General features: G+C 49.1%; 1 protein-coding gene across 1 annotated transcript in view; it reads left to right on the forward strand.

The window, feature by feature from the left end:
* The window catches only part of LOC149433253 (fermitin family homolog 2-like), a 56,580-nt gene that overhangs the window by 15,074 nt on the left and 14,409 nt on the right, over positions 1 to 27,097 (forward strand). The window contains 6 exon segments of the mRNA XM_089664504.1: positions 13,150 to 13,284; positions 14,538 to 14,587; positions 17,232 to 17,283; positions 17,285 to 17,357; positions 21,850 to 21,956; positions 24,166 to 24,387. Coding sequence (XP_089520630.1) covers positions 13,150 to 13,284; positions 14,538 to 14,587; positions 17,232 to 17,283; positions 17,285 to 17,357; positions 21,850 to 21,956; positions 24,166 to 24,387 — 639 coding nt within the window.

A 27,097-nucleotide genomic window follows, 5' to 3' on the forward strand; every position in this document is an offset into this window, starting at 1 on the left:
CGTTAACTGCTGATTACAGGTCAGGGGCGGACTGACCATTTGGGAACTCGGGCACTGCCCGAGGGCCCAGGGTCAGTAAGGGGCCCCATGAGATTCCCCTGGTACCTTTCATATGCTTTTTTGCGTGTGGTTTGAGTGTGGGTGAGGACACGGGCCCCATGATCCCCTATTGCCCGGGGGCCCCATGAGTTGTCAGTCTACCCCTGTTACAGGTGCAATGCTCTGCTGGCTCCTAATAATATATAAAAAATGCACTTTTTTTTCCTGCAAAAAGATGTGCTAATATTATTATTATCATTATTATCATTATTATTTATTTGTAATGGATAAGTGCACCTTTGTAAAAAAAAAAAAATCAATTATTCTGTGTTTTGCCTATTAAGGAAAATGCTAAACTTTGACTTTTGACTATTTCGGCTCCCACCCCGGTACACTTTCTGCGGAGCGCAACAATTTTTACCTTCCTGTTCTGGGTCTGTTTATTCAGCAACTTCTTTTTTGTGACATTGTCTTGCAAAAAAAAAAAACAATCCTTGGACAAAGAAAGTAACAAAACTAAAACACGGCTTTCGCTTTAGAACAGTGATGGTTAAAAAATGATTTTCCCTGTTTAGAAGGAAGATTCTGGAGCCAACCAGTGCGAGTCTTTATCCAATAAAATAAAGGGGTTTTGTTTTGTTTTTTTGTTTTTGTCTCTTTTGTTTTTGTGTTTTGTTTTTTTTGTTTGTTTTTTGTTTTTGTTCTTTTGTTTTGTTGTTGTGGGGTTTTCTGCTGTTGTGTTTTTGTTTTTGTTTTTTTACGGTCAAAATTAACAGTGAATAAAATAGAAATAAGCAAAAAAAAAATCAGCAGAAAAATAATAGGGAGAAGAGGAAGGAGGAGTTTATTAGGGATGATCAGGAGAAGCGAAGGGTTAAAGTATTAAAAAAACAATGGAGTCTTTACAATCAAACAATTATACTTCCCTGTTCTGTAATGGTTTTGCACACAGCAGCCCCCATCCTCCTCTTCTTGGTTGCCCTGCCCCAGAGCATGCTGAAAAATGTTTATAAACAATGTTCCTTTGTATCTCTCCATCTCCCGTCTGATCGATGTTTATAAACAATGTTACTTTGTATCTCCATCTCCCGTCTGATCGATGTTTATAAACAATGTTACTTTGTATCTCTCTATCTCCCGTCTGATCGATGTTTATAAACAATGTTACTTTGTATCTCTCTATCTCCCGTCTGATCGATGTTTATAAACAATGTTACTTTGTATCTCTCTATCTCCCGTCTGATCGATGTTTATAAACAATGTTACTTTGTATCTCTCTATCTCCTGTCTGATCAATGTTTATAAACAATGTTACTTTGTATCTCTCTATCTCCTGTCTGATCGATGTTTATAAACAATGTTACTTTGTATCTCTCTATCTCCTGTCTGATCAATGTTTATAAACAATGTTAGGGCTCTTTCACATGGACATTCGGATTGGGTCCATTTGCCCGTTTTTCAGGCAGACCCGATCGGAACCTCCATTCTACCCTATGGAGCAGCAGGTGTGAACGGACATGTGTCCGTATACACCCGCCGACATCCGATCTGCCAAAAAGGGATGGATGGGGATCCAATTCCCCTTCTGTCCATCAGATTGGATCGGATTAAAATGGACAGGCGGTCTGTTTTCATCCGACCGCCCATTGAGGAGAGCGAGCAGCGGAACGGACACAGAGCTGTCATTCGCTTGCTCAGCGGGGATCAGCGGAGAGATTCCCCCCCCCCCCCTGCTGAGAAAGATCCGCTAAACGGGTCCGCTCTGTGTGAAAGGACCCTTACTTCGTATCTCTCTATCTCCCGTCTGATGTTTATAAACAATGTTACTTTGTATCTCTCTATTTCCCAGCTCCTGTTTGTAAACAGTATTTCTCTCTCCCCCTCTCTCTCCCCCTCTCTCTCCCCCTCTCTCTCCCCCTCTCCCTCCCCCTCTCCCTCTCTCTCTCTCTCTCTCTCTCTCTCTCTCTCTCTCTCTCTCTCTCTCTCTCTCTCTCTCCCCCTCTATCCTGTCTGAACAATGTTTATAAACAATATTACTTTGTATCTATATTTCCGATCTGAACAATGTTTATAAACAATGTTACTTTGTATCTCTTTCTGATCTGAACAATGTTTATAAACAATGTTGCCGGACCACTGCTGAAATTTTAGTCGCGTTCCCCTCTCTCCTCATTGCTACATTGCACTGCTGAGATCTTGTGGCCTGGCGAGGAAATAATGTCTCAATGCCCAGTATCTTCCGTGGATCATTTCCTATAGGTCACATTTTCAGTCTGTTCCGCGTATCATCATTCAGTGATTTTTCTATCGTTGGTATTTCACTTGTTTGCAGTTGCGCCCATGTAGATGGAACCTGTCAGATCACCTATATCTAGAACTGGCCGCACCCGTACGCAGAGAATTGTAGTGCAGGCATTTAAGTGCCTATTTATCGTTTTGCATGCATGCCTCCTAGTAGAGGTGTTCACATTCTGGGAGAATTTACAAACTCCATGCAGATGTCATTCGTGGTGGGAAATGGACTTGAGGTGCCAGCAGTGCAAGACCGGCACGGCCGTACCCAGTGACACCAACCCGCCCCTTAATTATTGCTGTAAGCAGATGTCCTGATCCCGGTCACACCCCCGCATTGATTTGATTGACGGCTCCCATTGGCTCTGCGAGCTCATATGGCCACAAGGGAGCAAACAGGAAGTGGGCAACCCGGGACATACATTTATGGTGAAATTGAAAGACCCAAAATGGTTCCAGATGTGGAGTGGAGCGAGTTGTGTGTTCCCCAGGCTGGGGTCACGTGGGGACAGCCGGATCTCCACGTTGTATCTACCACAACCTGCTCTAGTAGGCACTTACTGTGTGGAATTTAAAGGGCCGTTACATCTCAATCACAGCTATTGATCTACAGAGACGAGTACAGAAGAAGGTGCTCTCTAGTCTGGTATGACGTCCTCCCGTTCCCCGACACCCAGCTCACCTATTGCTGATGTCCTCAGACAGGGAATTGTAGTTGAGCATTATTTGCGGCTTATGTGACCACTAAAAGGAGAACTGAACTCCGGAAGCTGAGCGGAGGGGAGAGGACTGGTCACCAGTATGGTCTGTGGTCTCCATACAGCTGATCTCATTCCCTGTTCCTGTCTTGCCATGCCTTTTGGTCTGCATGGTGTCTGTCTAGAGGCGGCCATCTTGGTAGAGGCAGGGCTTTCCTTCCTCATGTCAGAGCCTCCAGCAAGGAGAACCGTGAGCGGCACAGCAGTGAGCTCACCAAATCTCCTGGGACTGACAGCCAGAGGCAGCAGTGTCTTAGATCTCACACTGCAGATCAACAGCTATGAGGCTACAGAACAGGAGTGCCTAGGCACCCTCACATACCAGGAAGTGCACTGCTAACTTACAGGACGGCAAAAGGTACAGATTTCTGGGTACTGTTTAGGCACAATTTACATTTCTGAATATTTCCTTTAACCATGGGCAGAGCTTGAGAGATTGCAGGGGTAGCAACGGTGAAACCCCCCCCCCCTACCCCCGCCCATGCTCTAGGGGCCCATGTGGCCTTCTTGTCAAATTAGGTTTTGCACTGTGAAGCGGGGGTAACGTGCTTTCCGCATCACCCTGTGCAGGGGCAGTTTCACCTACACAGGGTGAGGGGGGAGCCCTTTTCCCCAGCTGCTCACTCTCTGCTCAGCCCCTCTCTCCCCACCCTGCTCAGTCCAGTACAGCCCATCCCTGCCCTGCTTGCCCCCCCCCCACCCTTCCTGCCCTGCTCGGCCCCCATCCCTGCCCTGCTCAGCCCCCCCTACCCACCCTGCCCTGCTCGGTCCCCATCCCTGCCCTGCTCAGCCCCCCCTACCCACCCTGCCCTGCTCGGTCCCCATCCCTGCCCTGCTCAGCCCCCCCTACCCACCCTGCCCTGCTCGGTCCCCATCCCTACCCTGCTCAGCCCCCCCTACCCTCCCTGCCCTTCTTGGCCCCCCCGCACCCTCCCTGCCCTTCTTGGCCCCCATCCCTACCCTGCATAGCCCCCCCTACCCTCCCTGCCCTGCTCGGCCCCCCCGCACCCTCCCTGTCCTTCTTGGCCCCCATCCCTGCCCTGCTCGGCCCCCCCCACCCTCCCTGCCCTGCTCGGCCCCCCCCACCCTCCCTTCCCTGCTTAGCCCTCCCCACCCCATAAAGGGACCTCTGAGTCTCCTCTTTGACATACAAGCCCACTGCTTGTGTGCCCGGGTGAGCAGACCTGAGCTCTACCAGCGGGTGGTAGTGGGGGGGCCCCAGGTCAACTTTTGCATCGAGTCCCACAAGCTTCAAGCTACACCTCTGCCTATAACATAACAAATCTGCACTTTATATAGTTGGTTCCTCTATTAAAGGCGAAGTCTGCAAAAATTTAATAAATGCACCTACATTAGTGTGATGGTCGGTGGGAAGAATGTCCCTTACATTGGGGGGGTCAGTGGGAAGAATGTCCCTTACATTGGGGGGGTCAGTGGGAAGAATGTCCCTTACATTGGGGGGGTCAGTGGGAAGAATGTCCCTTACATTGGGGGGGTCAGTGGGAAGAATGTCCCTTACATTGGGGGGGTCAGTGGGAAGAATGTCCCTTACATTGGGGGGGTCAGTGGGAAGAATGTCCCTTACATTGGGGGGGTCAGTGGGAAGAATGTCCCTTACATTGGGGGGGTCAGTGGGAAGAATGCCCCTTACATTGGGGGTCAGCGGGAAGAATGTCCCTTACATTGGGGGGTCAGCGGGAAGAATGTCCCTTACATTGGGGGGGTCGGTGGGAAGAATGTCCCTTACATTGGGGGTCGGTGGGAAGAATGTCCCTTACATTGGTGATCAGTGTGAAGAATGTCCCTTACATTGGGGGGGTCAGTGGGAAGAATGTCCCTTACATTGGGGGTCAGTGGGAAGAATGTCCCTTACATTGGGGGTCAGTGGGAAGAATGTCCCTTACATTGGGGGGGCGGTGGGGAGAGGGTCCCTTATATGGGAGGGGTCGGTGGGGAGAGGGTCCCTCGCATAGATGGTCAGTAGTTACTTATCTGAGAGTCAGAAATTGCTTAAGGAACCCCTGGAGAAATCTTGGGGTGTCACGGAACTTTGGTAGAGAAGCTCCGGCTTAAAGTATAACCTAAACAAGTCCCTGAACTGTGTGGAGTTGCCCTTTAAGTGTAGGTAATGCGTCCTACAACCTGAGGTCCGTGACCCCCCGTGTGCGCAGTACCCGGATCAGGCTCAGCCTTCTATTCCTCATTAATCCTCCTGACCGATTTTCTGTTTATTTGCCAGAAATACAAATCGTGAAGTCGGAGGTCTGGAAGGATTTGTGCGGCTCGGACATCTGATCTGGGAAGTCGGTTGCATTTCCTGTTGTCGGTTTTCTTGCGGCTCTGAAATGCGATCTGTTTTCCCTGCACAGCTGTTAGAACCGTCAGGGAGCTCCAGCTATTTATAAATGGGATGGGCGGGTGGAGCAGATTTCCTTCTCCATGTCTGCTGTGACCGTCTCTCAATCAGCATTCTGTGAAATGAGCGGCACACCAAGGATGTCCTCGTAGGATTCGTTCATGTCCAGTCCTTCCATGACGCATGGCGTGTGTGTGGATTGGATGACTAATGGAAGGAGCTGGGCTGGGTCAAGAATGTCCTTCTATATGGTGATTCAGCCTGGGGGGGGGCTCACATGGAAGAAGCTGGACTGGGCCAAGCATGTCCTTCTATATGGTGATTCACACTGGGGGGGGGCTCATATGGAGGGAGTTGGGCTGGGTCAAGCATGTCCTTCTATATGGTGATTCAGCCTGGGGGGGGGCTCATATGGAAGGAGCTGGACTGGGCCAAGCATGTCCTTCTACATGGCGATTCACACTGGGGGGGCTCATATGGAGGGAGTTGGGCTGGGTCAAGCATGTCCTACGTGCTCATATGGAAGGAGCTGGACTGGGTCAAGCATGTCCTTCTACATGGCGATTCACACTGGGGGGGCTCATATGGAGGGAGTTGGGCTGGGTCAAGCATGTCCTACGTGCTCATATGGAAGGAGCTGGACTGGGTCAAGCATGTCCTTCTACATGGCGATTCACACCTGGGGGGGGGGCTTATATGGAAGGAGCTGGGCTGGGTCAAGCATGTCCTACATGGTGATTCATCCGGGGGGGGGGCTCATATGTCAGGATGGACTCCGAGTGTCACAGCGTCTGGGAATGTACACTGGCTACATGCTGCAATGTATAGTACTCCGTGTTCCGGCCGCCATACTGCTGAATCACCACATTTTATTAACCGTCTCCGTCTGTGAAATCTGAGATCCGGAACTCGGGACTCCGGCCCAACTGGCTCTCTGAGATGTCCGATGTGGTTTTGGAAAATAATGTTCTGCAAATTTTCTCGTTCAGTCTGAACTTCAGGCGGCTATAGAACATGCACATGGAGCACGCTGTGTGATCACCCGAATCTCACTTGGCTTCATCCTCCTGAAGTCCCTTCACAGCAGAACTCAGGCTGGGGGATGGAGAGGCAGCACAAGGAGCCAATCAGTAGTGCAGCAGGGCTTGTGTGCCAACAAGGAGCACACTGATAGGAGGAGAGAGCAGAGCAATGAAGAGATGAGCTCCTCAGTCTGCTGCTTCTCTTTCACTGTCCAATCTCAGGCTGGGGGTGGGAACAAGACCTGTACATGTTACCCAACTACAGAAGAGAAAAGTCAGGTCTCCGTGTGTGCTGTGTAATTTGTGTAACCTTTTATATGTTTCATCCGTGTATAGAGCTCAGCTTTACAATGACAGTCCAGCTATAGTCCCTCTATAGTATAACTACATGGAACATTCTGCATCAACATTGGGGGTCAGTGGGAAGAATGTCCCTTACATTGGGGATCAGTGGGAAGAATGTCCCTTACATTGGGGGTCAGTGGGAAGAATGTCCCTTACATTGGGGGTCAGTGGGAAGAATGTCCCTTACATTGGGGGTCAGTGGGAAGAATGTCCCTTACATTGGGGGTCAGTGGGAAGAATGTCCCTTACATTGGGGGTCAGTGGGAAGAATGTCCCTTACATTGGGGGTCAGTGGGAAGAATGTCCCTTACATTGGGGGTCAGTGGGAAGAATGTCCCTTACATTGGGGGTCAGTGGGAAGAATGTCCCTTACATTGGTGGTCAGTGGGAAGAATGTCCCTTACATTGAGGGTCAGTGGGAAGAATGTTCCTTACATTGGTGATCAGTGGGAAGAATGTCCCTTACATTGGGGGTCAGTGGGAAGAATGTCCCTAACATTGGGGGTCAGTGGGAAGAATGTCCCATACATTGGGGGGGTCAGTGGGAAGAATGTCTCTTACATTGGGGGTCAGTGGGAAGAATGTCTCTTACATTGGGGGTCAGTGGGAAGAATGTCTCTTACATTGGGGGTCAGTGGGAAGAATGTCCCTTACATTGGGGGTCAGTGGGAAGAATGTCCCTTACATTGGGGGTCAGTGGGAAGAATGTCCCTTACATTGGGGGTCAGTGGGAAGAATGTCCCTTACATTGGGGGTCAGTGGGAAGAATGTCCCTTACATTGGGGGTCAGTGGGAAGAATGTCCCTTACATTGGGGGGTCAGTGGGAAGAATGTCCCTTACATTGGGGGGTCGGTGGGAAGAATGTCCCTTACATTGGGGGGGTCGGTGGGAAGAATGTCCCTTACATTGGGGGGGTCGGTGGGAAGAATGTCCCTTACATTGGGGGGGTCGGTGGGAAGAATGTCCCTTACATTGGGGGGGTCGGTGGGAAGAATGTCCCTTACATTGGGGGGGTCGGTGGGAAGAATGTCCCTTACATTGGGGGGGTCGGTGGGAAGAATGTCCCTTACATTGGGGGGTCGGTGGGAAGAATGCCCCTTACATTGGTAGTCGGTAGGAAGAATGCCCCTTACATTGGGGGTCGGTGGAAAGAATGTCCCTTACTTTGGGGGTCGGTGGGAAGAATGTCCCTTACATTGGGGGTCGGTGGAAAGAATGTCCCTTCGCTTAGAGATGGCTAAAAAAGATGATTGGTGTTGGAAGTTTCTCATCTGAGAGGCTGTAATTGCTTATTACTCAGGAAACTCGTAGCAATCTCTGGAGGAACCCTGGTTGGGGACCGGTATATAACATGTACATATAGTCTCTAAGCCACCATCTCCATCACCTGCAGCTAGATGAAGCTATATTGCATCTTCTGGAGGAGGGAAGCCATACTGTACAAGGGGGGTTAGGGTGAAGAGTTAGGTTTTTTAGATACAGCAGCCAATGGGCTTCGGGGTGTTGGCTGCAGTGGTCATCAGAGGGATAGGAATCTTGATCTGGAGCAGTGGTTACTCAGCTGAACCTCAGGGGACCCTGGCTCATATCTTGCCCCAGGGCCTGGTATGTTCAAAGCTTGCCCTCTTCCCCCGTTCTCCACGGGGGGGGGGGGGGGGGTCCTCCTCTTCCCTACTCTATCCAAAACTTTAAAAACTATGTTCGCTAGAGATGAAGTTTAATAGTGGCCATCTTGGCAAGTGCAAGGTGCTCACTCCTAGTGGCCATCTCTCCCTGAGGATCTTTAGAGATGTCTCTAATTTCAGGATTAGAACATAAAACCAGCTTGTGGATTGTCCAATATCCTGTGTCTGGTGGGCGGCCAGAATAACATCTGTTATTGCTTTTCTTCTGGAAGCGGGAGAGCTGCAAACACAACAGAAAGCCATCCTGATATTGAGCTGTTGTGTAGGTTGGATGAGAAGAGGGAAGAGGTTACAATCCTGAGTACACAACCAAACTCCATGAGATCAAAGCCAACCGTTGGCCTTCATCCAGAGTTATGAATGTTCTCTTCTACTGGTCAGCTATGAGGTTTGGATTCCTTTGAAAACAGTGGCGATACAAAGAACATTTGCTGTTCTAAACTAACCGTAACTGCAGCAGGAGTATAAATCTGTACGTAGACGCGTAGTCTAGACAGATCTCAGGAGCGACATAACAAGCCATTTTTTTTTATGGTGGATTAACGTTTTTTGGACACTTGCTGACAATATACAAACAGGTTTGCTGGCACTTCGTCTGTTGGCTCTTAGAATGATCGGATTTGGACTCTTCGTAGTGGTCTTCCTCAGCTGTAGCCTAGGCTCTTTTATGCTGTGTTGTGCCTTAGGAGATGGCCTTCTGCTAACCCCTGATCTCTGAGCTTCTGGGAACTTCCCTTGAGCCGTTCACCTCTGACCTCTCTCATTAATCTCATTTTCACCCACAGAGGTGCCCCATCTGGATGTTTTTGGCTGTTTGCCCCATTCTCTGTAAACTCCGGAGACCATAGTACAGTATGTGAAGCATCTCAAGGACTGACTTCTTTGGATGTTCAATCACCAAGTCTATCATGATCGAAGTCACATGGACTAGGCCTCCTCGCCACTTTAGCATTTGCCCAGGTGGACCTCTTTACCACGTCTGTGTGCTGCGTTGTAGTCACATCATTTATTGGGTGGCCATTTGTGTCAGCATGGCAGGTGTAATATATCTGTAGGCCTGGGACTGAAATCTATAAACGACTCTCCTTCCAAAGAGGTAGGCGTGTAGGAGGGGCTTTGTTGTTTGCTTGCTTTGGCACCAGGAGAACAAGTCCCTACTCCTGCTCCAGCCCTTCTAAAACAGTCCCTCCTGCTGAGGCCAACTCCTCCGCCATCTTGTGCCCTGATCCTTGCCATAGGCCTCCACACAACATTCCCAGCCTTAGACCTTTATATCCCAAGGAAGGAATGTCCATACAAGAAAAAGCTTTACTGGTGGTAGTCAGGAAACCACATTACAGTGACATCACAAGGACATACATTCCGGAGTCCATCACATATAGTGGACAGTCTACAGTATTGACAAGTGAAAGCAGAAGCAGTGCTTCAGCAGCCATCTCCCTACAGTCTCTCCTCTGCCCAAGGTAATCAGTACTCTCAGGACTGTGCTCTGTGTAATCACCTACTTGTAGGTACATCTCTCCCGGGAACCCTCCAGGGAAGTGGCCTCACACGGGGATCTCCAGCCTGGCCTAAGGACCTTATTCAAGGAGTCCTGGCCCTCGCCTCCATAAGGGACAGAATGTCTACAACTGGCTCCTCCTGTGATCAGGTCCACTCCACCCGGCCTCCTGCCCTGTCCAGGGCCTACATGTGCTGGCTACATCTTCATAGGTGTGGGGTGTTTAGCTCCCATGCCACGTGTGTGTGTGTGTGTGTGTGCTTCTCCCCACCTATCCTATGTGTGGTGCTGACTCACCCATGACACCCTGTGGGAGAGCTAAAAGGAGATGAACACTTGGTGTCACTACCTGCTGTACCAGACACTGCTCAGATACAACGCCACCTAGTGGTGAAGTACCTAGCTGCACCTGCCTACAGGCAGTGCCAGAAGTCAAGTCATTAAAGCAGGGGTCGCCAAACCTTCTAAACAAAGGGTCAGTTTGTTATCCTTCAGACTTCAGAAGGGCCAGAGGAACAGTGCCCCATCATCGGTGTCAGTGGGAGGAATAGTGCCCCGTCATTGGTGTCAGTGGGAGGAATAGTGCCCCATCATCGGTGTCAGTGGGAGGAATAGTGCCCCATCATTGGTGTGAGTGGGAGGAATAGTGCCCCGTCATTGGTGTCAGTAGGAGGAATAGTGCCCCATCATTGGTTTCAGTGGGAGGAATAATGCCCCATCATTGGTGTCAGTGGGAGGAATAGTGCCCCATCATTGGCGTCAGTGGGAGGAATAGTGCCCCATCATTGGAGTCAGTGGGAGGAATGGTACCCCATCGTTGGTGTCAGTGGGAGGAATAGTGCCCCATCATTGGTGTCAGTGGGAGGAATAGTGCCCCATCATTGGTGTCAGTGGGAGGAATGGTGCCCCATCATTGGCGTCAGTGGGAGGAATGGTGCCCCATCATTGGCGTCAGTGGGAGGAATGGTGCCCCATCATTGGCGTCAGTGGGAGGAATGGTGCCCCATCATTGGTGTCAGTGGGAGGAATAGTGCCCCATCATTGGCGTCAGTGGGAGGAATGGTGCCCCATCGTTGGTGTCAGTGGGAGGAATAGTGCCGCATCATTGGTGTCAGTGGGAGGAATAGTGCCCCATCATTGGTGTCAGTGGGAGGAATAGTGCCCCATCATTGGTGTCAGTACGAGGAATAGTGCCCCATCATTGGTGTCAGTGGGAGGAATAGTGCCCCATCATTGGTGTCAGTACGAGGAATAGTGCCCCATCATTGGTGTCAGTGGGAGGAATAGTGCCCCATCATTGGTGTCAGTGGGAGGAATAGTGTCCCATCATTGGTGTCAGTGGGAGGAATAGTGTCCCATCATTGGTGTCAGTGGGAGGAATAGTGCCCCATCATTGGTGTCAGTGGGAGGAATAGTGCCCCATCATTGGTGTCAGTGGGAGGAATGGTGCCCCATCATTGGTGTCAGTGGGAGGAATGGTGCCCCATCATTGGTGTCTTTGGGAAGAATGGTGCCCCATCATTGGCGTCAGTGGGAGGAATGGTGCCCCATCATTGGCGTCAGTGGGAGGAATGGTGCCCCATCATTGGCGTCAGTGGGAGGAATGGTGCCCCATCATTGGCGTCAGTGGGAGGAATGGTGCCCCATCATTGGCGTCAGTGGGAGGAATGGTGCCCCATCATTGGCGTCAGTGGGAGGAATGGTGCCCCATCATTGGCGTCAGTGGGAGGAATGGTGCCCCATCATTGGTGTCAGTACGAGGAATGGTGCCCCATCATTGGTGTCAGTACGAGGAATAGTGCCCCATCATTGGTGTCAGTACGAGGAATAGTGCCCCATCATTGGTGTCAGTGGGAGGAATAGTGCCCCATCATTGGTGTCAGTGGGAGGAATAGTGCCCCATCATTGATGCCAGTGGGAGGAATATTGCCCCATCATTGGTGTCAGTGGGAGGAATAGTGCCCCATCATTGGTGTCAGTGGGAGGAATAGTGCCCCATCATTGGTGTCAGTGGGAGGAATAGTGCCCCATCATTGGTGTCAGTGGGAGGAATAGTGCTCGAAGGGCCGAAGTTTGGAGACCACTGGGTAAAGTGTACCCCAAGCCATGGTTTATATAGGAAACCCAGAATTTCTGGAATATATAATCTGTCATTTAGTATATAGTAATACTCGGCTCTCCCTTAATAATCCAGAAGCGGTGACCTGACATCACTTCCTGTTTACTCGGAAACTTCTGGCGCCATTTTTAAAAATCTTGGTGTTTTGAATGCTGTTCAATGCAGAGGAGAGATATTTGGGGTCTTGCAGAGCCCCAGATCCCTCTCTAAAGAGTACCTGTCGCTGCCCATTGCTGTCACGGGGGATGTTTCCTTGCCTTGTGACAGCAATAAAAGTAAGAAAAAAACCTGTAAAGTGCCCCCGTGCGCATGCGTAAAGGCGAATGAACATGTCTGTCCCGCAATCATGCAAACCGCAATTGTCCCACACATGTGAGGTATCACCACGAACGTCAGATCATGGGCAGTAATTCTAGCACCGGACCTCCTCTGTATATCTAAAGTGGTCACCTGTAAAGGCTTTTAAAGTGCCGTCGTTGCCGTTTAAAAAGTGTCGCTGATTTAAAGTGTCGTAGTTTGCCGCTGTTGCACAGGCATTTGTGGTTGTAAAGTGTGGCATATTTGGCATCTAATTACTAGGCGTAAAATTTGGGTTATGTATTGTTTTTTTTGTTGGGGGCGGGGGGGGAAGTTGTTTTTGTTTTGTTTTTTGTTTTTTTATTTTGTTTCTTTTGGCACTAGAATTCAAAAAAGTGTATTTTTTCCCAAAAAATTGTATTTGAAAAACCGCTGCGCAAATACCATGTGACATAAAAAAGAATATGCAAAAATTACCATATGTATTCTCTAGGGCCTCTGCTTTGAAAAAATATGTTTGGGGGAGTTCTAAGACCTTTTTTAGTAAAACAAATAAAATAAAATTATAATACTCATTTTTAAAATGAAAACAAAAAGTGCCAGAAATGGCTTTGGGGCCCAAGTGGTTACAAATTGGCCGTTTTTGGCATCTTTTCTGATGTCCGAGTACAAGACGATAGAATCTGAAGCCGTCCCATGATGATGAACGTTCCATCACTGTTGTTTTGTTTCAGTACCATATCAACAAACTCTCCATGATGTCTTCGGAGAACCATTACAACAACAGCGATAAGGAAGTCGATGAGGTTGATGCAGCTCTGTCCGACCTGGAGATCACTCTGGAAGGAGGGAAGACTTCCACCATCTTGGTAAGCGGTTCTTCTACATTTTGACCTCCTGTATGTTGTGATGACCCAAGTGACAGAAAGGTCTACACTCCAGTGAGGGAATTAGAAAGGTCTACACTCCAGTGAGGGAATTAAAGGTCTACACTCCAGTGAGGGAATTAAAGGTCTACACTCCAGTGAGGGAATTAAAGGTCTACACTCCAGTGAGGGAATTAGAAAGGTCTACACTCCAGTGAGGGAATTAGAAAGGTCTACACTCCAGTGAGGGAATTAGAAAGGTCTACACTCCAGTGAGGGAATTAGAAAGGTCTACACTCCAGTGAGGGAATTGGAAAGGTCTACACTCCAGTGAGGGAATTGGAAAGGTCTACACTCCAGTGAGGGAATTGGAAAGGTCTACACTCCAGTGAGGGAATTGGAAAGGTCTACACTCCAGTGAGGGAATTGGAAAGGTCTACACTCCAGTGAGGGAATTGGAAAGGTCTACACTCCAGTGAGGGAATTGGAAAGGTCTACACTCCAGTGAGGGAATTGGAAAGGTCTACACTCCAGTGAGGGAATTGGAAAGGTCTACACTCCAGTGAGGGAATTTAGAAGTAAGTTTGTGGATCGGGACCACAAGTGCGGCCCAGTCCCATCTGAGGTCACAAGATAAGATACCGCCAGAACAATGAGTGACGGGATATCTGACCATAGTTACTTCAATGCCAGAACACACCAGAATCCTCGCTCAATGCTACCACCTATCTCGTACTGCCACTGTCTTGCACTTCAGATCCAACTCGATGACTACAGCCATTCTTGACATTTCTAACACATGAGGAAGTCCGTTCCCCTGGGATATGAACCCAGTTATGCAGAACGCCAAGTAGGTGAATATTTGAGAATTTTACCCTAGCTGGGGAAAGCTTCATTCCCGTCTGCGTCCCACTGAGGAGATTTCTCTTCACTTACGATCTCTGAGACCCAACAGAATGTCTCACCAAAGTGAGGGGAAAATCCCCTTTTAGTTGCCCCCATTGGAAGATTTCTCCTCATCACATGTCCCATTGACTGTAAAATGTTTGGATTGGGGGAAGATTTGAGGGACAGGCAGGCAGTAAGTATTTTAGTAATGTCTTGGTTTCTTTGCAAAGTGTTTTTCCAAGACCCAGCAGAGACGATTCCTGTGCACCACATATGGCCTTCTACCAAGGATTCACGTTCTTCTGCTTCTCTGACTGCACAATCCATCATCTCTTCCCATATATAACAGTCCGTTGTCTTCTATACAGGGTGACATCACCTCCATACCGGAACTAACAGACAACCTAAAAATATTTAAGTAAGTACAAATATCTCCTGTCTCACGTCCTTGCTTTCAAAGTTCTCATATATTGTGCTGAGAAACTTCAAGCATTTGTATTTGGATTCACGTTCTTCTGCTTTACCCTATGAATTAGGTTTAGTTGGGGGATGGGCGGTAAATAAATAGGGAATCTAGTTCAGTATTTGAACTGACACTGTACAGCGGCTTTTATTGACCTTTTTACCATTGAGAAGTCCTCAAGAGGCTTAAGGAACCTCTACTAATACATATCTACAGTTTGCATTACAGGGCGTAGATAAGGAGGGGGATGGGGGGATCCACCTTTCCCCAGAGCATACATGGCACTGCAGCTAGCACTGACACTGGGTGCACACCCAAAACTCTGCAGCCACGTCTCCTCCCAGAACTCGGAGATGGACAGCGGCAGTTCAGAGAGAGGGAGGCTCTCATTAGTCCCTCATCGGCTCTTGCCAGAACTTGGAGATGGACAGTTCAGAGACTTTGTAGCCCCTCATAGGCTCCAATCACATGATGCAGCCAATGGAGCATTTCCTTCAATGAGCCCAGTCTGAACTGCCTTGTCTGGTGGGGGGGATTCCATGGAGGAAGCAGCGATGCACTGGGGGGTGGGGGGAGAGATTTCTATTGGGGAGCTGTACTGGTGTTAGTGATGGTGGCAGTGCGCCACCTCTAGGTAGGTGCCCAAGACTACCCCCCTTCCCCTCCAAAAACAATGATCCACAGCCCTGAGTTCATAGTACAGTAGTATGTAATAATAGAATTAGGCAGATTTAGTAATCATCCAAAGTAGTTTTTTTTTTTTTTTTTTTTTTTTTTTTTTTTTTAACTCCCCCTCCACTAAAGAACTAACTCCTCCTTGCACATACATGTCAGAGTCCTTCAAAAGTTGAGCAGCCCAGGACCCATGCACGGTCTCTGCAGTCATCGATCGAAGAACCCCAACGCTAAAGTTCTGACTCCCCATAAAACTGATTCTAAAACATGTCCGGTTTATCCTTTCCCTTGTTTATTATTTAAAATATTAGGAAAGGAGTTCCTGGGGTCCAAAAGAATACAGTTTTGATGGATTGAGAGGCGTTTCTTGAAAGTAGCGACAAGTGCATCAAGGCAACGCGTTTCGGGAGATAGGCTCTCATTTCTTCAGGGCTGTTGCTGAACGCTATAAATATTTGCGAGAATTCAGACAAAAGACTGAGAGTGTCGGCTATGCTTCCCGGAGCAGCATTCAACAGATGGAGCACGGTCCTACTCTCGATAAACTCCTCCTAATCTACCATGAAAACTGTATTCTTCCTGGACGCTGGGTGCTCCTTCCTGGACGCTGGGTGCTCCTTCCTGGACGCTGGGTGCTCCTTCCTGGACGCTGGGCGCTCCTTCCTGGACGCTGGGCGCTCCTTCCTGGACGCTGGGCGCTCCTTCCTGGACGCTGGGCGCTCCTTCCTGGACGCTGGGCGCTCCTTCCTGGACGCTGGGCGCTCCTTCCTGGACGCTGGGCGCTCCTTCCTGGACGCTGGGCGCTCCTTCCTGGACGCTGGGCGCTCCTTCCTGGACGCTGGGCGCTCCTTCCTGGACGCTGGGCGCTCCTTCCTGGACGCTGGGCGCTCCTCCTGGACGCTGGGCGCTCCTTCCTGGACGCTGGGCGCTCCTTCCTGGACGCTGGGTCCTTCCTGGACGCTGGGCGCTCCTTCCTGGACGCTGGGCGCTCCTTCCTGGACGCTGGGCGCTCCTTCCTGGACGCTGGGCGCTCCTTCCTGGACGCTGGGCGCTCCTTCCTGGACGCTGGGCGCTCCTTCCGGGACGCTGGGCGCTCCTTCCGGGACGCTGGGCGCCCCTTCCGGGACGCTGGGCGCCCCTTCCGGGACGCTGGGCGCCCCTTCCGGGACGCTGGGCGCCCCTTCCGGGACGCTGGGCGCCCCTTCCGGGACGCTGGGTGCTCCATCTCTTCTACTATTCCAAGTCTACATGTGGAAACGACCTTAAGGCCATACCAAGAAGGAAGCAGCCCCCAGCCCTAGGAGGGCTCACCACCATTATCCATCATTGGGCACAACCTACCGGAGGGACATCTCCCTACTCACCCACACAAACATCCACCCATGACCAGCGACTCATTCAGTCAGTCCATTGTGGTCTTCAGCACAAACTTGGGATTATTTTTGCCCAAGCCAACGAGTGATACCATATTCCCCCTCATCCCCTCCCCCGGTGAAGTGTCCCTCACCCTGGTATGTGGGTCACCCAGCTCTGTACTCGGGAACACATGGGGATTCCTTAATGAAAGGTCAAGGCTGAGCTTATATAGAAATATCAATATTCAGTCTTCCGTTGTTTATATTCGCTTTACTTCATTCTCTGAGCCTGACATTTCAGCTTGAGTGTCAGGGGTCAGAGGTCAACTGGAGTTACATAGAATGAAAAAAAAAGACACGTCTATCTAGCTCAACCAATAGAAACAAAATCAATAAATAGAAACCTTTCATATGCAGAATCCTCTATACAAGTATAGATATAAAAACCTGACAGGGGGTCTATCCCTTCCCTACTCCGTCCAAAACCAAGAGAAAAAGTTTGTCTTTAAATATACTTTAAAAAAGGAAAAGGGGGCCATGTCTTCTAAGGTGTGTTTTTTGTATCGCAGACCGAAGAAGCTGACTCTGAAGGGCTACAAGCAGTACTGGTGCACATTTAAGGGACACCTCAATATCTTGTTACAAGAGTAAAGAGGAAGCCAATGGGATGCCGGCTCACCAGATGAACCTGAGGGGTAAGACAGGTTCTCTTCCCGGGGAAAATGGTTTGTTGGTTGTCCTATTCGGGGGGTTCGGATCACTCTGTGTATGTAGATGTGTACAGATCCAATGAAATCCTCTCCATGCAGTCCATGATAAACGGGTCACTCCACCCAAAGCTGAAATTTTCCATTTTTGGTAGATTCTGGAAAGGGACATTTCTTTACCCTTTTTAGGCCCGTGTATATTTTTGCAGTGCTTTAGTGTTATGTCACGCAATAGTGTGCATTGTGCTAAGGCAGCCCATTAAAAAGTATGTGCAGCCACGGCGCCAAAAATCAGACGTGGCCCAAAATCTCTAATGCAGTGCACCACAATGCCGCCACTAGGGTTCATTTGGTGTTCGCTGCGATGCTTTTGCATTGCCTTAGCTACCTAGCATCCAACACTTGGCCTGCTAGGTTGGGCTCCTTACAGTAAGCAGAGTGCAGCAGAGTGATCTGCGGTGGCTGGTTGGAGATATCTGTGTGAGGTGGGCTGTGCTGGGATCTGTGGTGGCTGGTTGAAGGTATCGGTGTGTGGTGGGCTGTGCTGGGATCTGCAGTGGCTGGTTGGCGGTATCGGTGTGTGGTGGCTGTGCTGGGATCTGTGGTGGCTGGTTGGAGGTATCGGTGTGCAGTTGTCTGTGCTGGGAACTGCAGTGGCTGGTTGGAAATATTGGTGATCTGTGGTGGCTGGTTGGAGGTATCAATGTGCGGTGGCCTGTGCTGGGATCTGAGGTGGCTGGTTGGAAATATTGGTGATCTGTGGTGGCTGGTTGGAGGTATCGGTGTGTGGTGGGCTATGCTGTGATTTGGAGGTATCGATGTGTAATTGGCTGTGCTGGATCTGCAGTGGCTTGTTGGAAATATTGATGATCTGTGGTGGCTGGTTGGAGGTATCGATGTGCGGTGGGCTGTGCTGGGATCTGAGGTGGCTAGTTGGAAATATTGGTGATCTGTGGTGGCTGGTTGGAGGTATTGATGTGCGGTGGGCTGTGGTGGCTGGTTGGAGGTATTAGTGGGCTGTGCTGGGATCTGCGGTGGCTGGTTGGAGGTATCGATGTGCGGTGGGCTGTGCTGGGATCTGCAGTGGCTGGTTGGAGGTATGGATATGCGGTGGGCTGTGGTGGCTGGTTGGCGGTATCGATGTGCGGTGGGCTGTGGTAGCTGGTTGGAGGTATTGGTGGGCTGTGCTGGGATCTGTGGTGGCTTGTTGGCGGTATCAATGCGTGGTGGGCTGTGCTGGGATCTGCAGTGGCTGGTTGGAGGTATCGATGTGCGGTGGGCTGTGCTGGGATCTGTGGTGGCTGGTTGGAGGTATCGATGTGCGGTGGGCTGTGGTGGCTGGTTTGAGGTATTGGTGGGCTGTGCTGGGATCTGTGGTGGCTGGTTGGAGGTATCAGTGTGAGGTTGGCTGTGCTGGGATCTGCCGTGGCTGGTTGGAGGTATCAATGTGTGGTGGGCTGTGCTGGGATCTGTGGTGGCTGGTTGGAGGTATCGATGTGCAGTGGGCTGTGCTGGGATCTGTGGTGGCTGGTTGGAGGTATCGATGTGCGGTGGGCTGTGGTGGCTGGTTTGAGGTATTGGTGGGCTGTGCTGGGATCTGTGGTGGCTGGTTGGAGGTATCAGTGTGAGGTTGGCTGTGCTGGGATCTGTGGTGGCTGGTTGGAGGTGTCCATGTGCGGTGGGCTGTGCTGGGATCTGTGGTGGCTGGTTGGAGGTATCGATGTGCGGTGGGCTGTGGTGGCTGGTTTGAGGTATTGGTGGGCTGTGCTGGGATCTGTGGTGGCTGGTTGGAGGTATCAATGTGCGGTGGGCTGTGCTGGGATCTGCAGTGGCTGGTTGGAGGTATCAATGTGTGGTGGGCTGTGCTGGGATCTGTGGTGGCTGGTTGGCGGTATCGGTGTGTGGTGGGCTGTACTGGGATCTGCGGTGGCTGGTTGGAGGTATCAATGTGCGGTGGGCTGTGCTGGGATCTGTGGTGGCTGGTTGGAGGTATCGATGTGCAGTGGGCTGTGCTGGGATCTGTGGTGGCTGGTTGGAGGTATCGATGTGCGGTGGGCTGTGGTGGCTGGTTTGAGGTATTGGTGGGCTGTGCTGGGATCTGTGGTGGCTGGTTGGAGGTATCAATGTGCGGTGGGCTGTGGTGGCTGGTTTGAGGTATTGGTGGGCTGTGCTGGGATCTGTGGTGGCTGGTTGGAGGGAACAATGTGCGGTGGGCTGTGTTGGGATCTGCAGTGGCTGGTTGGAGGTATCAATGTGTGGTGGGCTGTGCTGGGATCTGCAGTGGCTGGTTGGAGGTATCAATGTGTGGTGGGCTGTGCTGGGATCTGTGGTGGCTGGTTGGCGGTATCGGTGTGTGGTGGGCTGTGCTGGGATCTGCGGTGGCTGGTTGGAGGTATCAATGTGCGGTGGGCTGTGCTGGGATCTGGTTGCAGTCAGTGTGTAGGGGATGGGTTCTCATCCTGTGATACGTGATCCATCTGGCCGGGTTCTCCGTGGCGGGGCAGGCTCCAGGCGTCTGTTGAGCGGTGCAGTAAACACGCTGGATGCCAGGTGATGATATCAGAGCGGAGTCATGGCAGACGGAGCCAGGAATGCCTTTTTGGGAAGGCTGACCTGCTCTGTGGATGAAGGAATGCCTCATCGCTGGAGTCATCTGATTGAAGGTTCACCGTGAGACAGGATCTTATTTATAGAACGCCAGCAGTACATTCACCTCTGTCCCTGGACTCAGGAGCTTACAATCTTCCTGCCTCACATACAATTTATACTGCAGACAATTATCCTATCAGCATGTTTTTGGAGTTGGGGAAGACTCCCATACAACATGCAAACTCCATGCATATAGTGACCAGAACGGTGGGACAGGACTCTCACACTGTTATGGAAAGGGTGCCACGTGAAGAGCCACACTGTCCTTGCTGTGAGCATGCTCCAGATCAGTGGCTGGCATCCAGTGGCCCATAGCTTCATGTCTGCTCTGAGCTCCTGTTGTCACCCCATGCTCCAACACGCACATCCCAGCCACCCACAGCCAACACAAGATTTACCAAGTGTGTGCCACTACCTCCCTGCTGTTTTTGGCCATACATGCGCAGTTTATGGAAACCATGGACAGCTGGATCCGGGGGGGGGGGGGGGGGCTGAGAGCAGGCACAGGGAGGCCTGCTCATTCTATTTGTTTGCAGGGGGGGGGGGGGGTTGGGGTGCCGTTCTGCATCCTGGAACTGGGGGCTGGACTGAGTATTGGTATCTGCCTGACTCCATGTTGTTGACGTGACAAATAGAAGACAGACTGTGTGGCCGTCATTAGACCCAGCGATGGTCAGCAAGGAAAACATTCCACGATACGACCGTCTCCGCAAAAACCACAATGGTGGCAAGCCTCAGCAGTTTCTTGTCCCGCTGCCCACGCGTTCGGGAAAATGGCGTTCAGTGTGGAAGACGTAGCCTAGGACAAAATTCTGGGAGAGGCGGAGAGCCGGGACATGGGAGCGGCAGATGCTGCACAGGGAGGCAAGGCAACAAAAATCCTGTTGGTTATGTAAACCTCCATGTCTGCCGCCTTACGGGAATAAAAAGGAAGCTTCCCACATGGTCACAAAATGGGAGAGAGATTTTAAAGTGAATGTCGGTGGGGGGGAGAAAAAAACCTGCTCAGTACACTTGTGTAGTGCATGTGCATTTCCACATGTTCGATACAGAACAACCCACATCAAAGAAAAATATATTTGAAATATATTGAATGCGGCCAAAATTGTAGTATTTCAAATATTTACCAATATATTTGGGAAGAATATTTTTAAAATAAGTTTCAATAAAAAAAAAAAAAAAAAAAATATATATATATATATATATATATATATATATATATAATATATATATATATATATATATATATATAATTCTTTTTTTCTTTTATTATGTTGAGTTGAAATGTGTTTTTTATTACAAAATTATATATATAAAAAAAAAAATGTTTTTAAATACATTTCAAATATACTGTATGTCCTTAAAAATACAAATATACATTTTTGGAATGCATTTACAAATATATATAAAAATATGTTAAAATTACTTTTTTTATATGTTTAAAAAAATCTAAAGAATATATTTAAAAAATTTTAAGATTTTTAAACATATAAAAAAAGTCATTTAACATATATTTTTAAATGCATTCCATAAATGTATATTTGTATTTTTAAGGACATACAGTATATTTGAAATGTATTTAAAAAATATTTTATGATTGTGTTGTGTATATTGAATGTTACATTGTATTCTATAACCAGATTGCGTGGAGATAATCATTTGAGACATTTTGTTGTATTGAATCGCTGTGTTTTCATTGGGTAGATGAAATAAGTTACAATGTTCGGTATATCTGATGCTATTGGATACATTTTATTTTTTACATAATAGCCGATCAATGTCTGAATGCACAACACTGCATGAGCGCTAAACCTGGATTTGTGTCTTCCAGGCTGTGAAGTGACCCCCGATGTCAACATTTCCGGACAGAAGTTCATCATTAAGCTCCTCATCCCGGTGGCTGAAGGAATGAATGAAATCTGGCTGCGCTGTGACAATGTAAGACGCCTTCATCTTCTCCTCCTATATACACTATATTGCCGATACATTTTATTTTTTACATAATAGCCGATCAATGTCTGAATGCACAACACTGCATGAGCGCTAAACCTGGATTTGTGTCTTCCAGGCTGTGAAGTGACCCCCGATGTCAACATTTCCGGACAGAAGTTCATCATTAAGCTCCTCATCCCGGTGGCTGAAGGAATGAATGAAATCTGGCTGCGCTGTGACAATGTAAGACGCCTTCATCTTCTCCTCCTATATACACTATATTGCCCCAAGTATTGGGCGGCCGGCCTTTCCACACACATGACTTTTAATGGCCCCCCAGTCTTAGTCCGTAGGGTTCAATATTGAGTTGGCCCCGCCCTTTCCACACACATGACCTTTAATGGCCCCCCAGTCTTAGTCCGTAGGGTTCAATATTGAGTTGGCCCCGCCCTTTCCACACACATGACTTTTAATGGCCCCCCAGTCTTAGTCCGTAGGGTTCAATATTGAGTTGGCCCCGCCCTTTCCACACACATGACCTTTAATGGCCCCCCCGTCTTAGTCCGTAGGGTTCAATATTGCGTTGGCCCCGCCCTTTCCACACAAATGACCTTTAATGGCCCCCCAGTCTTAGTCCGTAGGGTACAATATTGAGTTGGCCCCGCCCTTTCCACACGCATGAACTTTAATTGCCCCCCAGTCTTAGCCCGTAGGGTTCAATATTGAGTTGGCCCCGCCCTTTGCAGCTATAACAGCTTCAACTCTTCTGGGAAGGCCGTCCACAAGGTTTAGGAGGGTGTCTATGGGAAGGTTGGACCATTCTTCCAGAAGCACATTTGTCAGGTCAGGCACTGATGTCGGGGGAGGAGGCCTGGCTCACAGTCTCCGCTCTAATTCATCCCAAAGGTGTTCTATGGGGTTGAGGTCAGGACTCTGTGCAGGACAGTCAAGTTCCTCCACCCCAAACTGGCTCCTCCATGTCTTTATGGACCTTGCTTCATGCACTGGTGTGCAGTCATGTTGGAACAGGAAGGGGCCATCCCCAAACTCTTCCCACAAAGTTGGGGGCATGAAATTGTCCAAAATGTTGCCTTAAGAGTTCCCTTCACTGGAACTAGGAGGCCAAGCCAACCCCTGAAAAACAACCCCACACCATAATCCCCCCTCCACCAAACTTTACGTTTGACACAATGCAGTCAGGAAAGTATCGTTCTGGCACCCGCCAAACCCAGACATGGCCATCGGATTGCCAGACAGAGAAGCATGATTGGTTGCTCCAGAGAACACGCCTCCTCTGCTCTAGAGTCCAGTGGCGGCATGCTTTACACCACGGCATCCGACGCTTTGCATTGCACTTGGTGATGGAAGGCTTGGATGCAGCTGCTTGGCCATGGAAACCCATTCCATGAAGCTCTCTACGCACTGTTGTTGGGCTCATCTGAAGGCCACATCAAGTTTGGAGGTCTTTAGCTATTGACTCTGCAGACAGTTGGTGACTTCTGTGCACTGTGCGCTTCAGCATGCGCTGACCCCGCCCTGTCATGTGACGTGGCCTACCACTTGGTGGCTGAGTGGCTGTTGTTCCCAGTGGCTTCCACTTTGTTATAATCCCACTAACAGTTGAGCGTGGAAAATTTAGTAGCCAGGAAATGTCACGGATGGACTTATTGCCCAGGTGGCCACCTATCACGGGACCACGCTTGGAGTCACTGAGCTCCTGAGAGCGACCCATTCTTTCACCAATGTTTGTAGAAGCAGTCTGCATGCCTAGGGACTTGATTGTATACACCTGTGTCCAGGGGCGGACTGACAACTCATGGGGCCCCCGGGCAATAGGGGATCATGGGGCCCCTGTGTCCTTGCCCAAACTCAAAAAATCCCAAACTCAAAAAAGGTACCAGGGGCATCTCATGGGGCCCCCTACTGACCCCGCCCCTGGCTGTGTCCATGGAGGGGATTGGAGCACCTGAATCACATGATTGGGAGGGGTGTATAGTGTGTGTATAAAAATGTGTGTATGTGTGTGTGTGTGTGTATATATGTATGTATATGTATATGTGTATGTGTATATATATATATATATATATATATATATATATATATATATATATATATATATATATATATATTTATATATTTTCGGACAAAAATCTTGAGTGCTGTTGTCCAGGGAAAGGCTCACATTCATTTACAGCTCCTTCTTTCCATCTTGTAGGAGAAGCAATATGCTCACTGGATGGCAGCCTGCAGATTGGCATCCAAGGGAAAGACCATGGCAGACAGTTCCTACAACCTGGAAGTCCAGAACATCTTGTCCTTCTTGAAGATGCAACACCTAAACCCAGACCCTCAGTTCATTCCTGACCAGGTCAACTCTGACATCAACCCAGAGTGCGTCGTCTCACCCCGTTATTTGAAGAAGTACAAGAACAAACAGGTACTGCCATTCCCACCACCTTCTTCAATGGGGAGGTCTTGGCACTGGTGAATGGTTTTGCATTGCACCACAGAAGAGGGCTTGGGGTGCTTACAGGGCTTCCGGGGCTTCTTTTTGCCTTTGCACCCTGGAGTTGTACAGTAATGGATTTTTGAGATCACTGCCCTCACTGCAGTAGGAGGAACAAGTGGGGGGACTTCAGCTAAGACTAGGAGGGGAATATGAAAAAAAGCCCTTTTGAAGACTAAAAGGTACTTCAAGTATATGCCAATAGGTCAGGCATGTGAGTGTGACTCCCTCCCCATTATTGCACTGGCCAATCAGTGCTGTCACAAGGGTCCATAGCCTGTAAGCTACAACTTCTTTCAACTTTCCTTTAGTTTCAGCAGTCAAACAGAATGGAGGGGGTGAAAGGAAGGGAAGTACAATGGGGGAGGGCTCCTGGAGAGGAAAGTATTAAAGTGACCTTGTTGTTTTGTGGTGTATGTGCTAAGAACAGGTTTTCTTTAAGCATCAGATTTCAGTCCCATGGACACCATCTAATTCACTGTTTGGCCAAACATCTGTGGACACCTGGCCATCACACTGATATGAGATTGATGGACATCCCATTCCAAAACCATGGGCATAAATATAGAGCTGCTCAATTTGTGATTATGCCATCCTCCTCTCTTCTGGAGGCAATTTGTGCCATTCTTTGAGGTCCGGTACTGATGTTGGATGGGAAGACCTGTCTCTCTCAGTTGGTGTTCCAATTCATCCCAAAGGTATTCAGTAAGGTTGAGATTGTGGTGGTAGGTGAGGAACATCATGCATGAATAGAAAGTATTGGAAACTCCAGCTGGTTGGAGAGCAAATATCACTGTATTAGTGTATGACCTAAATTATGGCCAGTACAAATTGGAGAACTGTGGATCCCCTTTCTTTAAAACTTTGGTAGTGTTGGTCTTGGGAAATGCAGTCTGTATGCCAATATGATTGTAGTGTCTGCTGACCCTGCAGCCATACAATCCATCCTTCTGGGAAGACTTTCCCATTCCAAAGGTGTTTAGTAGGGTTAAGGTCATGGCTCAGTGCAGGGCGCTTGAATTCTTCCACACCAAACTGGTCAAACCATTTCACCGTTGAGTTGGCATTACTCTTCTGGAAAGGCTTCCCACAAAATTTTGGAGTATGTCTGTGCGAATTTGTGTCCAACCAGCCAAAGGAACATTTGTGAGGTCACAATCCGATTAATCCCGAAGGTATTCAGTAGGGTTGAGGTCAGGGCTCTGTACAGGACACTTGAGTTCCTCCACATGGTCCTCCACGTCTTTATGGAGCTGGCTTTGTACACGGACAGTCATGGGGGAACAGAAAAGGGTCTTCACCAAACTGTTACCACAAGGCTGGAAGAGCACAATTATCTACAATGTCTTTGTGTGATGGAGGATTGCCAGGACTCTTCACTGGAGACACCTGACCTCCATCATTTGGAAGGGGGTCCACATATGTTTGGCCTGCATGTGACGTATCATGGAAGTGACTGGTATAAGTGGGGAGACTTTGCCAGCGTCTCTCAAAGGGCATTCACCAAGAGCCATGACCCTGCGGCATAGAATTTACCCAGAAGATACTGCAAGGCCTCAATTGCCGGGTACATGGGGGGGATATTGATATGCCAGACTAAGAATTGACTTGTGTCTAGTGAAACTACAGAATATATTCCATTATTCTACCAACTCACAGTTTCCCATTTTGGTTATTGTCAGTTGTCAATTACAGACGGGCCCTTTTATGAATATCTCTGAAAGGGTTAATATTACGGGAGCATGCAGGAAGTGGCTGCTATGGAGGTCATATGGGATGGTTCTGTCCCACAGAGTCTCATGACACAAAGCTGTTGTAAAAGCAGGATGTGCCGTGGCGGGGGAAATGTGCGGAATGTGATCTGCATGTTACCAGCAAGAAATGTCATCTGGCCGTCTCATGCAATCATGAGCGCCTCCCTAGACTCCGTACTTCAGTACGCATTGCAGATTATGATCTTTTCCTGAGGGCCGATTCAAACTCTAGTGAACACCAAAGTGGGGCAAAAAAGTGCATATGAACGCACACATAAGTGTGCTAGGGTGTGTCAAATGGGGAGAATGTCACCAGCACACCGAGGATCACCAATATGGGTCCAAAAGCTTTAATAAACGATCACATAGTTACAGCAAGGCAACGTTTCGGAGTCTCACAGGACCCCTTCATCAGGCATGTGACCCCTTCACCAGGACCCCTTCATCAGGACCCCTTCATCAGGACCCCTTCATCAGGACCCCTTCATCAGGCATGTGACCCATGGGAGTGTCCACCTAGCCAAAAGGCTCAGCAGACCCCTCTCATGATCATCCAGAGCAACCAACAAGTACCGGTCTACAAAGAGAGATTTTCCCCCCCCCCCTCCCCCCAAGGCAGGGGAGGAAGAAACCTGATGGTCACACATCCTTACCCTAGAGGTCAGGGTGGGTCCAAAGACCTACACCATACAATCCTGAATGAAAAGTGACGGACATGTGGAGAATAATAAATAAAAAGTGCCGATGTGCAAGACAGTGACTAGGCTAGTTTACAACTAGTAATGAGATCTGCCAGGACAGAACAGATGGGAGTAAATATTGTAATCCGATCTCCTTAGTCCCCTTCATTACATAGGAGGGAAAGCTAGGGAGAATTTTAACAAAGT

The sequence above is a fragment of the Staurois parvus genome, unplaced genomic scaffold (assembly GCF_062004578.1).
Source record: "Staurois parvus isolate SC_StPar_1 unplaced genomic scaffold, SC_StPar_1.0 ptg001926l, whole genome shotgun sequence".
Classification (NCBI taxonomy): Eukaryota; Metazoa; Chordata; class Amphibia; order Anura; family Ranidae; genus Staurois; species Staurois parvus.